The 11,820-nt window shown below is 35.4% G+C and overlaps 3 protein-coding genes across 3 annotated transcripts; 1 reads left to right on the forward strand and 2 right to left on the reverse strand.

The window, feature by feature from the left end:
• Nucleotides 1-3,521: 3,521 nt before the first annotated feature.
• Nucleotides 3,522-4,728, reverse strand: LOC107059850 (uncharacterized). Its single transcript, XM_015306892.1, has 4 exons — nt 4,468-4,728; nt 4,194-4,341; nt 3,773-3,948; nt 3,522-3,722 (listed from the first exon to the last, which is right to left on the reverse strand). The coding sequence occupies exons 1-4, from the start codon at nt 4,726-4,728 to the stop codon at nt 3,522-3,524; spliced, it is 786 nt and encodes a 261-aa protein (XP_015162378.1).
• A 54-nt stretch (nt 4,729-4,782) lies between these two features.
• On the reverse strand, nt 4,783-5,400 carry LOC107059851 (uncharacterized). Its single transcript, XM_015306893.1, has one exon. The coding sequence runs from the start codon at nt 5,398-5,400 to the stop codon at nt 4,783-4,785; it is 618 nt and encodes a 205-aa protein (XP_015162379.1).
• Nucleotides 5,401-8,200: 2,800 nt separating this feature from the next.
• On the forward strand, nt 8,201-10,394 carry LOC107059852 (zinc finger MYM-type protein 1-like). Its single transcript, XM_015306894.1, has 3 exons — nt 8,201-8,422; nt 8,592-8,693; nt 8,808-10,394. The coding sequence occupies exons 1-3, from the start codon at nt 8,201-8,203 to the stop codon at nt 10,392-10,394; spliced, it is 1,911 nt and encodes a 636-aa protein (XP_015162380.1).
• The last annotated feature ends 1,426 nt before the right edge of the window (nt 10,395-11,820 follow it).

Below are 11,820 nucleotides of genomic sequence, written 5' to 3' on the forward strand. Positions count from 1 at the left end.
TAATATCAATTTTCTTAATTAGTTTTGTCAATTGGCAATTAACATGGAGATTTCTGAGTTTGACAACATTTTACTATTGGCATGATAATATATAGATAGGCTCTTTAATTTGATTCTAACAATTAAATAGTCAAATTTCGAGGATGTACATCTAAACTCCTCGACTCCTTTTTAATGTGTCAATTGAACTCTTCAATTTACGAAATGATCATTTAAATACCTTCAAATTTTATGTGTTACATCAGCATTGGATGCTCACAAGACAGAATGAAAATAAATCAAAATGTCTAGATGTGCATTTTTTAAAATCGAAATGTGTAATTCTTAGTATGCACTAAATTAAAATGTTTATCTATGTATTATGTTTTTATTCTTTAATAAAGCAATAAAAAAATTGTTCTTTTATCGTCTTTTAGCTTGCAAGAGCTTTACTTTAATTCTTGAGTAGAGGATCTATGGTAAAACAATCTTTCTACCCTACACAAGGAAGATAAGGTTAAAGTATGCGTATATTTTATCTTCTTCAGAGTTTACTTATGGAGTTACAATTCTTGAACCGAGGGTCTATGACGAAATAGTCTTTCTACCTCACACAAGGAAGATAAGGGTAAGGTATGCGTACATTTTATCTTCTTCAAAGTTTACTTATGGAGTTACAATTCTTGAACCGAGGGTCGATGACAAAATAGTCTTTCTACCTCACACAAGGAAGATAAGGGTAAGGTATACGTACATTTTATCTTCTTCGGAGCTTACTTATAGAGTTACATTACATATGTTGTAGTTGTTGTTGCGGAACTATACTTTTTATAGCATAACCGTTCACCTCTCAAGCAAACTCTTGTTGTTTTTTTTAAAAAATAATTAGAGAATTTTATTAATAATCTCAGTCCATCAAAGGACAAACACCACCTTACACCTCCTTGGGCAAAAACCCAATCCCAAAAGAACAACCCAAATACTAAAAAACAAACTACTAATAAGCTAGAATCCTAATCAATCTAGACAAAGGCCTAACCCATTCCTATCCGGGTGTTAAAATAAGTGTCAAGGGTATGGTTTCCTAAATCAAATCTCTTTATCTTCGTCTGCTTGTCTCCTTTTTTTCCTGAAGAAATGCTTCCACCTTGGAGTAACCATTGCCTCAACTTCTTCCTTATTTGGGTCATTGTGGTCATGGTATGGAGTGTATGGGAGCTCCAATCAGCCTCATACATCGAGTGTAACAAGCTTCATCCAGGTTTAAAAGTTCAACACTAACTCCTGATCTTTGAGTCCTTTTTGCTGGCTGGAATAGAATAATCTAAGTAGTATTTCACTGTTTTTGCTGCCCTCGAGGCTTGTGTAAATATGATGCTTGTGCATTTTTTATTTTTTTATGTTGTAGCCTTCCCCACCCCTTTCTCTCCTTACCGCTACTATCCTCAAATAGGGGCATTTTAATTTGTCACTGTTGATAATCTCCCTTCCTGTTACTTCCATGCTATTGAAATCTGAAAATCTGCAATTTCTTTTATCGATAGCTCTATTGGCAAAGTAGTCTGCTAACTTATTTCCTTCTCTGAGAGTGTGTTAGAAAATATGTTGTTTATCTTTCATGCATGCTTTAATTTCCTCCACCATATATGCTATTATCCATGGGACTAACCACTGTTCTTTAAGTACCTTACACATAAGCATTGAGCCAGTCTGAATGATGATTTGATTATACTGTGACTGTTTGCAATGTTTACATGCTTCTAGGATATCTTTCGCTTCCGCCACTGTGTTAGTAGTGTTCTCCATATTTCCTCCCTCTGCATACTTGATGTCTCCTCTATCATTTCTTAGGCAAAATGCATAGGAACTTAGGCATGGGTTTCCTCGTGAAGCTCCATCGGTGTTGTACTTTAGCCAACCTTCTGGTGGGTATTCCCACAATACCTTTATTACCTTCATCCTAGGCCTGTAGTTTTCCAACTCGCTTAGCATACCTGGCCAATTACTAGGTCCTTTCCTCCTTGGATGTCTCAACTGCAACAACATGTACATGTTCCTAGTGACATTATATATGATTCGTGACACTGATGTTTTCTTCCCTTCGTGTTTCATCCTATTGCTCCTTCTCCAGAGCTCCTAGATCACAAAGCTAGGTAGTGCCCTATAAAGAGGCCTCAATGCTTTTTTTGTATTTGCTCCCCACCATACCATTATAACTTCTCTTAATTGGAGTCCTGATATGCTTAGACCTGCAAAAGAGCAAAAATAGGACCAGGTCCTGTTAGCAGTAAATGATCGAAGAAACACATGAGTTAGTGTTTCTTGATCAAGTCTTTCACAGCACCAACATTTAGAAAGTCCTTCCAGTCCCCATTTTCTCAGTCTATCATCAACAGGAATTTTGGATTTCCAAAGTCTCCACATCATGAAGGCCACCTTAAAAGGAACCCTTTTTGTCCAAATTCACTTATAGATTTTGTTGGGTTCCTCTTTGTGCCTTATATACTGCCATGTTGCTTTAACAGTAAAAGATCCCCCTAAATCCAACATCCAGCAGGGTGTGTCTTTTTCCTCTTTACCCGTAGAAGGGTGGATATGTTGTATAATGTATTCTACTAACTCTAGACGGAGAATGTCCTGCAACACCTCTACATTTCATTCTCCCTGATTAGTCAGCTCTTCAACCTTTGTATAGTTATCATCCCATTCAAAATCTTCTCCCGTGATGGTATACAGATCTCTCAATCCTGTCCAATTATCATGCCATACAGAGGATGATCCTTTCTTCATTCGCCATAGGATTTGATGCTCAATGAGGTCCCTTGCTTGAAGCATTTTTTTCCATACTTGTGATCCACCTCCCCCAACTTTCCACATAATTACATTAGCATGAGTGTTCTTGCAATACTTATTTCTCATGTATTCACTCCATATAGAAGGTTTGGTCCGAAAGTTCCACCATAGTTTACAAAATAGGGCCATTGATAGGTCATGCATTAATCGAAATCCTAATCCCCCTTCCTTCTCTGGTAGGCATAGGTTACTCCACTTTGTCCAGTGTCTTCCTCTTCCTCCAATGCAGTTGCTTTAAAAAAATGGTGCCATCATTTTCTAGACTTGATTTAGCATATTGTGTGGAGGATTCATAACCGATAAGCAATGAATTAGTGTACTCTGAAGCACATGCTTGATTAGAATGGCTCTCCCTCTATAAGATAGCAATTTTCCTTTCCAAGACTGCATCTTGGCTCCATCCTTTGCATCATTGGCTCATAATAAGCCTTCTTCTTTCTTTTATAAAAAATTGGACATCCTAAGTATGTAAAAGGAAATTCTTTCCTTAGAATTCCTGTTGCTACCTCTGCAACTGTGGCATCCCCTCCTGAAACATTGTGGTGCAAATAAATAGCACTTTTCTCTTTATTCACCTTCTGGCCAGAAATATCTTCATATTTCCTTAATGTTTCAGTAATCATCTGCATTGTTCGTACTTCTGCTTTGCATAGGATAATCATATCATCCGCAAAGGCTAAGTGATTCACTTATTGGCTGCCTCTTGGCATTCCAAACCTCTTGAATTCTTTCTTCTTTATTAGAGAATTTAGAGATCTTGACATGACCTCGGCTGCCAATATAAAGAGAGTAGGCGATAGAGGATCCCCTTGCTTCAGTCCTCTTGAGGATTTAAAAAATCTTTTAGGCTGACCATTTAGGAGGATTGGTACCAATTGGAACTGATCAATCTGAACACCATATCAATAAGCTTTTCACCAAAACCAAGTCTTTTTAATACCTTGGTCATAAATAGCCATTCCATTTTGTCGTATGCTTTCATCATGTCTAGTTTAATCACTAGATTTGGAGACTTCCCTCTCTTCCTTATTTCTGTTATAATTTCTTGAACCAATGACACATTCTCCGATATGCTTCTCCCTTGTACAAAACCAGCTTGTTCTGGGGAAATAATTCCTGGTAACACTATTTTAAGTCTTTCATGAATAATTCTTGAAAATATTTTATTCACGAAGTTACTTAAGGAAATAGGTCTCAGGTCCGAGAAAGTATTCACTGTTACTTTCTTAGGAATGAGAACTAGATTAGTGTAAGTGATGAACCGCGGTAACTCCGCACCACTGAAGAATGCCTTGACCATATTACAAGTATATCCTCTCATGTGGTATCCCAAGTATGTTGGAAAAAACCTCCACTCATACCATCTGGTCCTACTACACTGTCTTTGTTTAAGCTCATTACTGCCCTTTTGACCTCCTCTGTTGTTAGCATGCTTTGCAGCTCTTCATTCATCTCATCATTTATCACTACTGGTAATTCCTTCAGTAGCTCAAAATCTTCACTGTCCTCCTGCTTCGTAAACTATTTTTTGTAGAAATCTATTATTGCTTCCGCAATATTTTCTTGTTGGGTTAACCATTCTCCTTTCTCGTTTTGGATTTTATTTATCCTCAGCCTTTTCCTCATTCCTTTAACAATGGTATGAAAGAATTTAGTATTCTTCTCTCCCTCTTTGAACCATTCCATTCCAGCTTTCTGTTTCCAAAATTCTTCCTCCCTTTGTAATTGCTTCCTTAGCTCCGCTTGAGATTTATGCAAATTTTCTCTGTTAGTGCCTGAAGGATCCAGTTCAAACTGTGTTTCGTTCACTTTAATAACTTCTTCAAGAGTGATTATCTCTTGAAAGATGTTACCAAGGGTCTCTTTGCTCCACTGAAATAACACCTTCTTAACCATTTTTAATTTATGATGGAATAAAATAAAAGGGTCTCCTTCAAAATCTGCTTTCCACTACTGATTGACCACTTCCATGAATGATTTCTCCTTTATCCAGAAGTTTAGGAATTTGAATGGTCTCATCACTTTCTTGCTACTAGTTTTTTGAGTAATTAACAATGGAGTATGATCAGAACCACTCCGCACCAAATGTTCAATTTCTAATCCCGGGAAAGTGTTCTGCATTTTCTCGTTGCATAGAACTCTATCCAATCGTTTGAAAATACATTCTTCATCTGTTCTCCTATTCCACCAAGTGTATTTGATCCCCTTGAAGCCTTGATCCTCCAAATTGCATACATTAATGCAATGATTGAAGTCCACAACTTCTCCATTAGTTACTGGACGCCCTCCTAATTTTACTTCTTCATTTCTAATCACATTGAAGTCTCCTCCGACTAGCCAGGGAATTCTGATGTTGTTTGATAAATCCTCCAAGGAATCCCATAGTTGTAGTCTTTCACTTTGTGTACATTTAGCATATACCAAAGATATTGACACTTCGATGTCCAGTCCTTGATTCTGCACTTTGATAGTCAAAAACTGCTCTTCATCCCTTTCTATTGTGTATTCCATCAGTTCATCAATAAAAGCCCAAATTTTCCCATTTATATTAACTACAACATGCTTCATACCCAGCTTCCTTCTGTACTCATCTAGATCTTATCTATCTTCAAAAGGTTCCATTAGTCCCACAAAATAGAATTGGTATCTTTTATGCATATTTACCAATCTAGTAAACGCCTTTTCGGTGTTTACCGACCTTATATTCCATATTAGAGCTCTCATTGATACTTGGTATTTTTTTATGATCATTCTCTTTGATCTTGATGATGCTTGAGCGGCATTAAGTTCTCCACGGCCTTGCTTTTCTTATTTAGCATGGACTTGTTTTAGTTTTCCAGCCTGTTTTGGTGACAAATCCCCTTCTATAATAGCCGTTGCAATGTTCTGTACGAGATCATTCTTATCCCCATTAGCTTCATTAGTGTCCAATCGATCTTCATTTTCATCCATTTGCATCACCAAAGGAAAGACTTCTTCATTGTTAGCTTCATATATAATTAAATCTCGTTTTGTTTCCATCTCACTGTGCTCTTCTTCTTCTTGCATTGTTTTTTCCTCATTTTGTTTATGTCCTGATATCTCCTCCGATCCATTCTCCAGTACCTTGTCATTGGGCGTTCGCTTTTTATTGACCTTTTCTATTGTTTATTTTGGTTTACTATCTTTCTGCTTTGTGTTGAGATCTCCAAAGTTTTTGTTTACCCATTCTTTCGTGCTTATCTTGGTTACACATTCCTCCTGTTCTTGCTTTTTCTCTTCCTCATTTTTTTGTTGTTCTTCTCCCTCCAATCTTTCAAGTGTCCCAAAGGGATTTTTGTCCTGAACATCATTCTCCCCTTTAATACATCCATACTTATCCCTTTTGTATTTGTTTCTTCTCCTCACCATCCATTCCTGTTTGTAGTGCCTTTAACCAACTACCCTTCCACTTGACAAAATTCGATTCGGTTCTTGCCCATCGGGATTTGTTATTGTGTTTACTTCTTCCTCCTCCTTATTTCCTTCCTTATATTCACTTCTTTTTTCATATAGTTCTAGGTGTAGTGACCAGCAACTATGCTCATCGTGACCTTGAAAATGACATTCCTTGCAATATTTGGGCATATAGTCGTAATGCACCTTCACCCACTTGTACTTAGTGTCGCCTGTGATATCATCCTCCTCCGTTATTCTAACCCGTTGTGGTAGCTTGGCTGTCAGATCTACTTCAATTTTGACTCTAGCACAACTGGTCTCGTTTGATTTCTTGTTGCCATATCTACTATTAATGGTTTGTCCACTGCTGCTTCAATTGAAAATTTTACCTCATTTGCAAAGAAGTTTGGGGGGAGATCAGGGAAAGAGATCCATGCAACTCCTATTGTTGTTTCTACCTCCGGCTCAAACCATGGATCCCATTTAAGAGTTCTCATCTGCCAATAATTATTCCTAGCCTTCACGTAGTATGTTCCTGTAGATAAAACATGCACGTAGTCCTCCAAACTATTGATTCTGATCAAAATATGCCTGGAATCCAATACTCTTATCGTGCATTCACTTTTGATTCCACATTGTCCTGGTATTGTTTTCCTTAGTTCCGTAATATCGGGTTTGCCATAGGAAAATTTGCCAATAATAGCATATTGCAAATTTTCCTGAATGACTAGCGATCGTACTTTCGATGCCTTCCATGTAATATTAGGTTCTCCCTGTAGCATGACCACTGGTTTGGGAGGGACTTTAGGTATTAGTGGGTTCATTGGTTTTGGTTGGAGTATTTGTGCATACTGCATAATGTTTTGGTTTCCATTGCCAATCTTTGGTGGTTTTATGGTATCATGACCTTGTAAGGGTGGGAATTCCTCTGGTGGGAAAGTCCCAACGGTGGTGGCTGCCACCATGACGAAGTCTAGAGTTTCTGGGGTGGGGATGGGGGGCGATATTTTAAATTGATTACACAAAGAAGAAAATTATTTTTTTTTCTTGTTGTTCTGGGGATAAAGTGTTATTGCAGGGCAGCTTTTGTTAATGATACAATTCACTGACAGAGGCGTATGTACATGAAGGGGTGTGGGTTCACATACACCCATCCTCCCCTTCCTAACCCCTATATAATACTACTATTTTTCTAATTATCTTTTTAAATTTGTATTGGTGAACCCAAGGTTAAAAAGAATACTCTAGTATATTGATAAGAATGTACAAATAGGGGGTGCATAACTTATAGATTTGTGGTTCAAATTTTTCTATCCACATTAATTATTTATATTTTTAATTAATATAACAAATGTGCCACTTTTCATAGATCTTTTTAATAATTTATAAATAAAAAGAGGTTCAAATACCCATATTTTTAGATTGCATTAGCTATGTCTAGACCTTAAGCTAGAAGTGTCAATAAAGTCAAATTATATTTTTTACTTTCTTTTCTCCTTTCCTACTTTAGACGTTTTTCTTATTTATTTATTTTAACTTTTTCATTTGACTTTTCAAACCCCTAAACTAAAAGGTAAAAAAGAGTAAAGACATCATATTGTTCTTCTTTTGGCTTCATTCCACTTTGTCGTTCATGGTGAAGTAGAAGTGAGATTTGAGAACAAGTAACGAGGTATGCTATCTAAAATAATAAATTATTTATTAATGTACTTCATTTGTTTTATATGTTTTTCTTGATTTATGAAGTGGTGCCATTATTTGATTGCTTGAATAATTAAATTTATAAGAATTTCTTGATTTCTAAATAGTTATCTAATAATTGATTCTTTTATTAGTAAACTTGTTACTTGTGCTAATATTTTTTTAAAATTATTTTGTTTTGATAAGATTGAATAGAAGTGTGAATATTTAATTTTGTAGGTAAAATAATTCTTACATTCACAAATCACAAATGGATAAGTTTCTCATCCAGTTACCAAAGCCAAAAGATGGCCAACCAAGTTCTAGCTCTAATCAACCATTTGTGAGTTCACAAGTTGCTCCGGAAGTTCAAAGACATATAAATTCTTATCCACTTTCAAATACGGATAATATGCTTGATTTTAAATCTCTTGAAGCAGATCCCAAAGATCAAATGCCTATTTCATCTTATGGTCCTAATATTCGAGATGCGGTACATTAAAAAAAAGCCAATGTCAACCTGTTGATCATATCTTCCCTAAAACTAAGTTTGGAGATAAATGCGTCAATTTCGACCAACTTGGTTTAAGAGAAGATCTCAATGGTTGGAATATAGCATTAAGCAGACGCGACTATTTTGTTTGTGTTGTTATTTGTTCAAGAATGAACTTGAAAGTCGTGGAAATGTCGGAGATTCATTTACAAGAGCTGATTTTAGGTGTTGGAACAAAGCTTTAGAAAGATTCAAAAAACATGTTGGTAAGGTAAATAGTATCCATCATAAATGTTTCAATAGGATGCAAGATTTGATAAACCAACGACAATCGATCCAATCTTCTTCTGACAAGTAAAGTGAAAAGGCAAGAAGTGATTATCAGATGCGTTTAAATGCCTCAATTGATGTAGCAAGATTTCTCTTGACATCGGGATTTCCATTTCGTGGACATGATGAAAGTGAAGGTTCCAAATATAAGGGTGCTTTTCTTGAACTTTTGAAATGGTATGGGGATAGAAGTTTTGATGTGGGAAGAGTAATATTAGGTAATGCTCCACAAAATGATATGATGATTTGTCCGACAATTCAAAAAGATATTGTGGAGGCTTGTGCTAAAGAAACAACTAAGGCTATCATTGAAGACTTGGACGGTGATTATTTTGGAATATTAGTTGATGAATCAAAGGATGTTTCTCATAAGGAGCAAATGGCTCTAATTTTGAGATATGTCAACAAAAGTGGAATGGTGATAGAGCGATTCTTGGGTATTGTCCACGTAAATGATACATCTTCTCAATCATTAAAAAAGGCAATTTATTCTTTGTTTTTGGATCACTCATTATGTACATCCAAAATACGTGGTCAAGGTTATGATGGGGCTAGTAATATGCAAGGGGAAATAAATGGTCTCAAGTCTTTGATTTTACAAGATACGTCATCTGCATATTATATTCACTGTTTTGCTCACCAATTGCAATTGGCGCTTGCAGGTCTTTCCAAAAAGAATTCAGATGTGGATAATTTTTTTTATGTTCTCACTAATATTTTGAATACTATTGGAGCTTCATTTAAACGCAGAGATTCACTTCGACAACATCATGAAGAAGATAAGTTGGAAGAGTTGCTTAAATTTGGAAAAGTTCATACAAGGCAAGGTTTGAATCAAGAACGTGGCCTCCAACGACCGGGTGATACTCTTTGGGGGTCTCATTTTAAAACCTTGGACAATTTCCTGATTCTTTTTTCTTCAATTTCTAATGTGCTTAAGGATATGAAACGTGATTGTCCATATCATCTTGATAGATTTGCGGCGAAAAATCTTTTGAGCAAGATTCATGAATTTGAATTTGTCTTTATGTTGCGCTTGATGTTTAAGGTGTTGCTATTGACGAATGAGTTGAATAAAGTTTTACAAAAGAAAGATCAAGATATCGTTAATGCTATGGGATTGCTTGACCTTTCAAAGAAACGATTGCAAATGATGATAGAGGATGAATGGGACTCTATGATGGATGAGGTTAGCTTATTTTGTGGTAAACATGGTATTTCAATTCCCAAAATGAATGAAGGCTACTCTAATGGGAAGTCAAAGCGTAAGAGGTCCAATATTTCATATTTGTCTCACTTTCGTGTGAAAGTATTTTATGTTGTCATTGATTTGGCACTTCAAGAACTCAATAATCGTTTTGATGTGGTGACTAGTGACTTGCTCCTCGGTATGACTAGTTTGAGTCCGGTTGATTCATTTGCTAATTTTCACAAGGATAGGATAATGAAACTAGCCGAGTACTATCCAAGTGAGTTTGATGATAAAGAGATTCGGGAACTCAATTTTCAACTCAATGATTTTATTGTCTATGCTCAAAAGTGTGATAGAAAGTTTCTCAACTTGAAGGGAATCAAGGATCTTGCAAGAGTGATGATAGAGACAAAACTGATCAAACTTGGTCATTTGTGTATCTACTTGTGAAGCTAACTTTGATTATTCCTGTTGCTACCGCAAGCGTGGAAAGAGCATTCTCATCAATGAAGTACATAAAGAATGATTTACGTAATAGGATGGATGAAGATCTTTTGAATGGTTGTTTAGTTTGCTAAATAGAGCATAGTATATTTAAAAATATAAGTAATTATGCCATTATTGACCGTTTTCAAAATATGAAAACTCGTCGAGGACAATTGTAAGTGAATGATGTTTTTTGCTAATATATTACTATATAAAGATTGCTACTACCTACTTGCTCGTCAACTTGTTCTCACCGTTAAATTTATATAATTGAATTAATTGTCTATTTTGAAGATAATGGTGCCCCGATATTCTTGAGATCCTGGATACGCCTCTGAATTCACACACACATATACAATATACAATATACATTATATACATATATATTCAATACTCAATTCGAGACTTCTTATTTAAATTAAAATGAGAACTTACGATTTCATCAAAAAATTTAATGGTATTACTAGTAAGTAGTGCATATGTCGTTTGATTTGATTTTTGTGGCTAGCTATTGTTATTTATCTCCCTGATCAATATTAATTGAGTGACCATTTAGAAAAATTAACCAATGAAATAAAACATTCAAAATGAGAATCCTACATAAAATAACATTCATCTAATAAGATGATATGAAAAGAAAAGAAAAGAAATAAATAAAAATAAAATGAGAAACTCAACCTTTCGAATGGCCCAGAAGTTTGAGCTTGGAGCTTGGAGCTTTCATGTTGGAAGTTTCAAGTTCTAAATCCCTTATTGCAGACTTCATCGCGAATTACATTAGTTACACTTTACTACTCTGCACATATTCTCCGTCTCAAATATTTTCATTACGTTAATATCATTACATTCACATTATTACAATATCTAGATTCATTAGGTCGCTTGTGACCTCATTTTAAATAATTTAACCAATTGAAGTTACATTATTTGGCATAATGGATTACACTAAAAAGTTTCCAACAATGGGATATAAATTTAAACAAAAATGCATGAGGCAATAATTGAAAGAAATAATTATGTGGTCCAATATTACTATATTATAGAAGAGTCTAGGAATGACTACCAATGTTCCAATAAGATCACTACTAATGTCCAATATATTTATAAAATATATAAGTGGGCCCCACCACCTTCCACTTCAATACTACATACTATATATTAATTACTATACTATAAATCACTACTAATATTCAATATATTTCTAAAATATATAAGTGAGCCCCACCACCTTCCACTTAAATACTACATATTATATATTAAGGAAATGCATAAGTACCCCCAGCCTATGCCCAAAATCCCTGAGACACACCTAACCTTTACTAAGGTCCTATTACCCCCCCGAACTTATTTTTTTAGTTAATTGTTTACCACTTTTCGGCCTACGTGGCTG

The sequence above is a fragment of the Solanum tuberosum genome, unplaced genomic scaffold (genome assembly GCF_000226075.1).
Source record: "Solanum tuberosum cultivar DM 1-3 516 R44 unplaced genomic scaffold, SolTub_3.0 scf00039, whole genome shotgun sequence".
Lineage (NCBI taxonomy): Eukaryota > Viridiplantae > Streptophyta > Magnoliopsida > Solanales > Solanaceae > Solanum > Solanum tuberosum.

Bases quoted from the DNA above. Each gene is read 5' to 3' on its own strand.
- LOC107059850 (XM_015306892.1), bottom strand. From the start codon at position 4,728: ATGGTTAAGAAGGTGTTATTTCAGTGGAGCAAAGAGACCCTTGGTAAC. The intron at 4,342-4,467 runs GTTAAAGGAATG...TTTACGAAGCAG, and splicing joins CTAAATTCTTTCATACCATT to GAGGACAGTGAAGATTTTGA. The intron at 3,949-4,193 runs GTATGAGTGGAG...TAGTGTTACCAG, and splicing joins CAGTGTAGTAGGACCAGATG to GAATTATTTCCCCAGAACAA.
- LOC107059851 (XM_015306893.1), bottom strand. From the start codon at position 5,400: ATGAAGCATGTTGTAGTTAATATAAATGGGAAAATTTGGGCTTTTATT.
- LOC107059852 (XM_015306894.1), top strand. From the start codon at position 8,201: ATGGATAAGTTTCTCATCCAGTTACCAAAGCCAAAAGATGGCCAACCA. The intron at 8,423-8,591 runs GTACATTAAAAA...TATTTGTTCAAG, and splicing joins GTCCTAATATTCGAGATGCG to AATGAACTTGAAAGTCGTGG. The intron at 8,694-8,807 runs GTAAATAGTATC...AGTGATTATCAG, and splicing joins TCAAAAAACATGTTGGTAAG to ATGCGTTTAAATGCCTCAAT.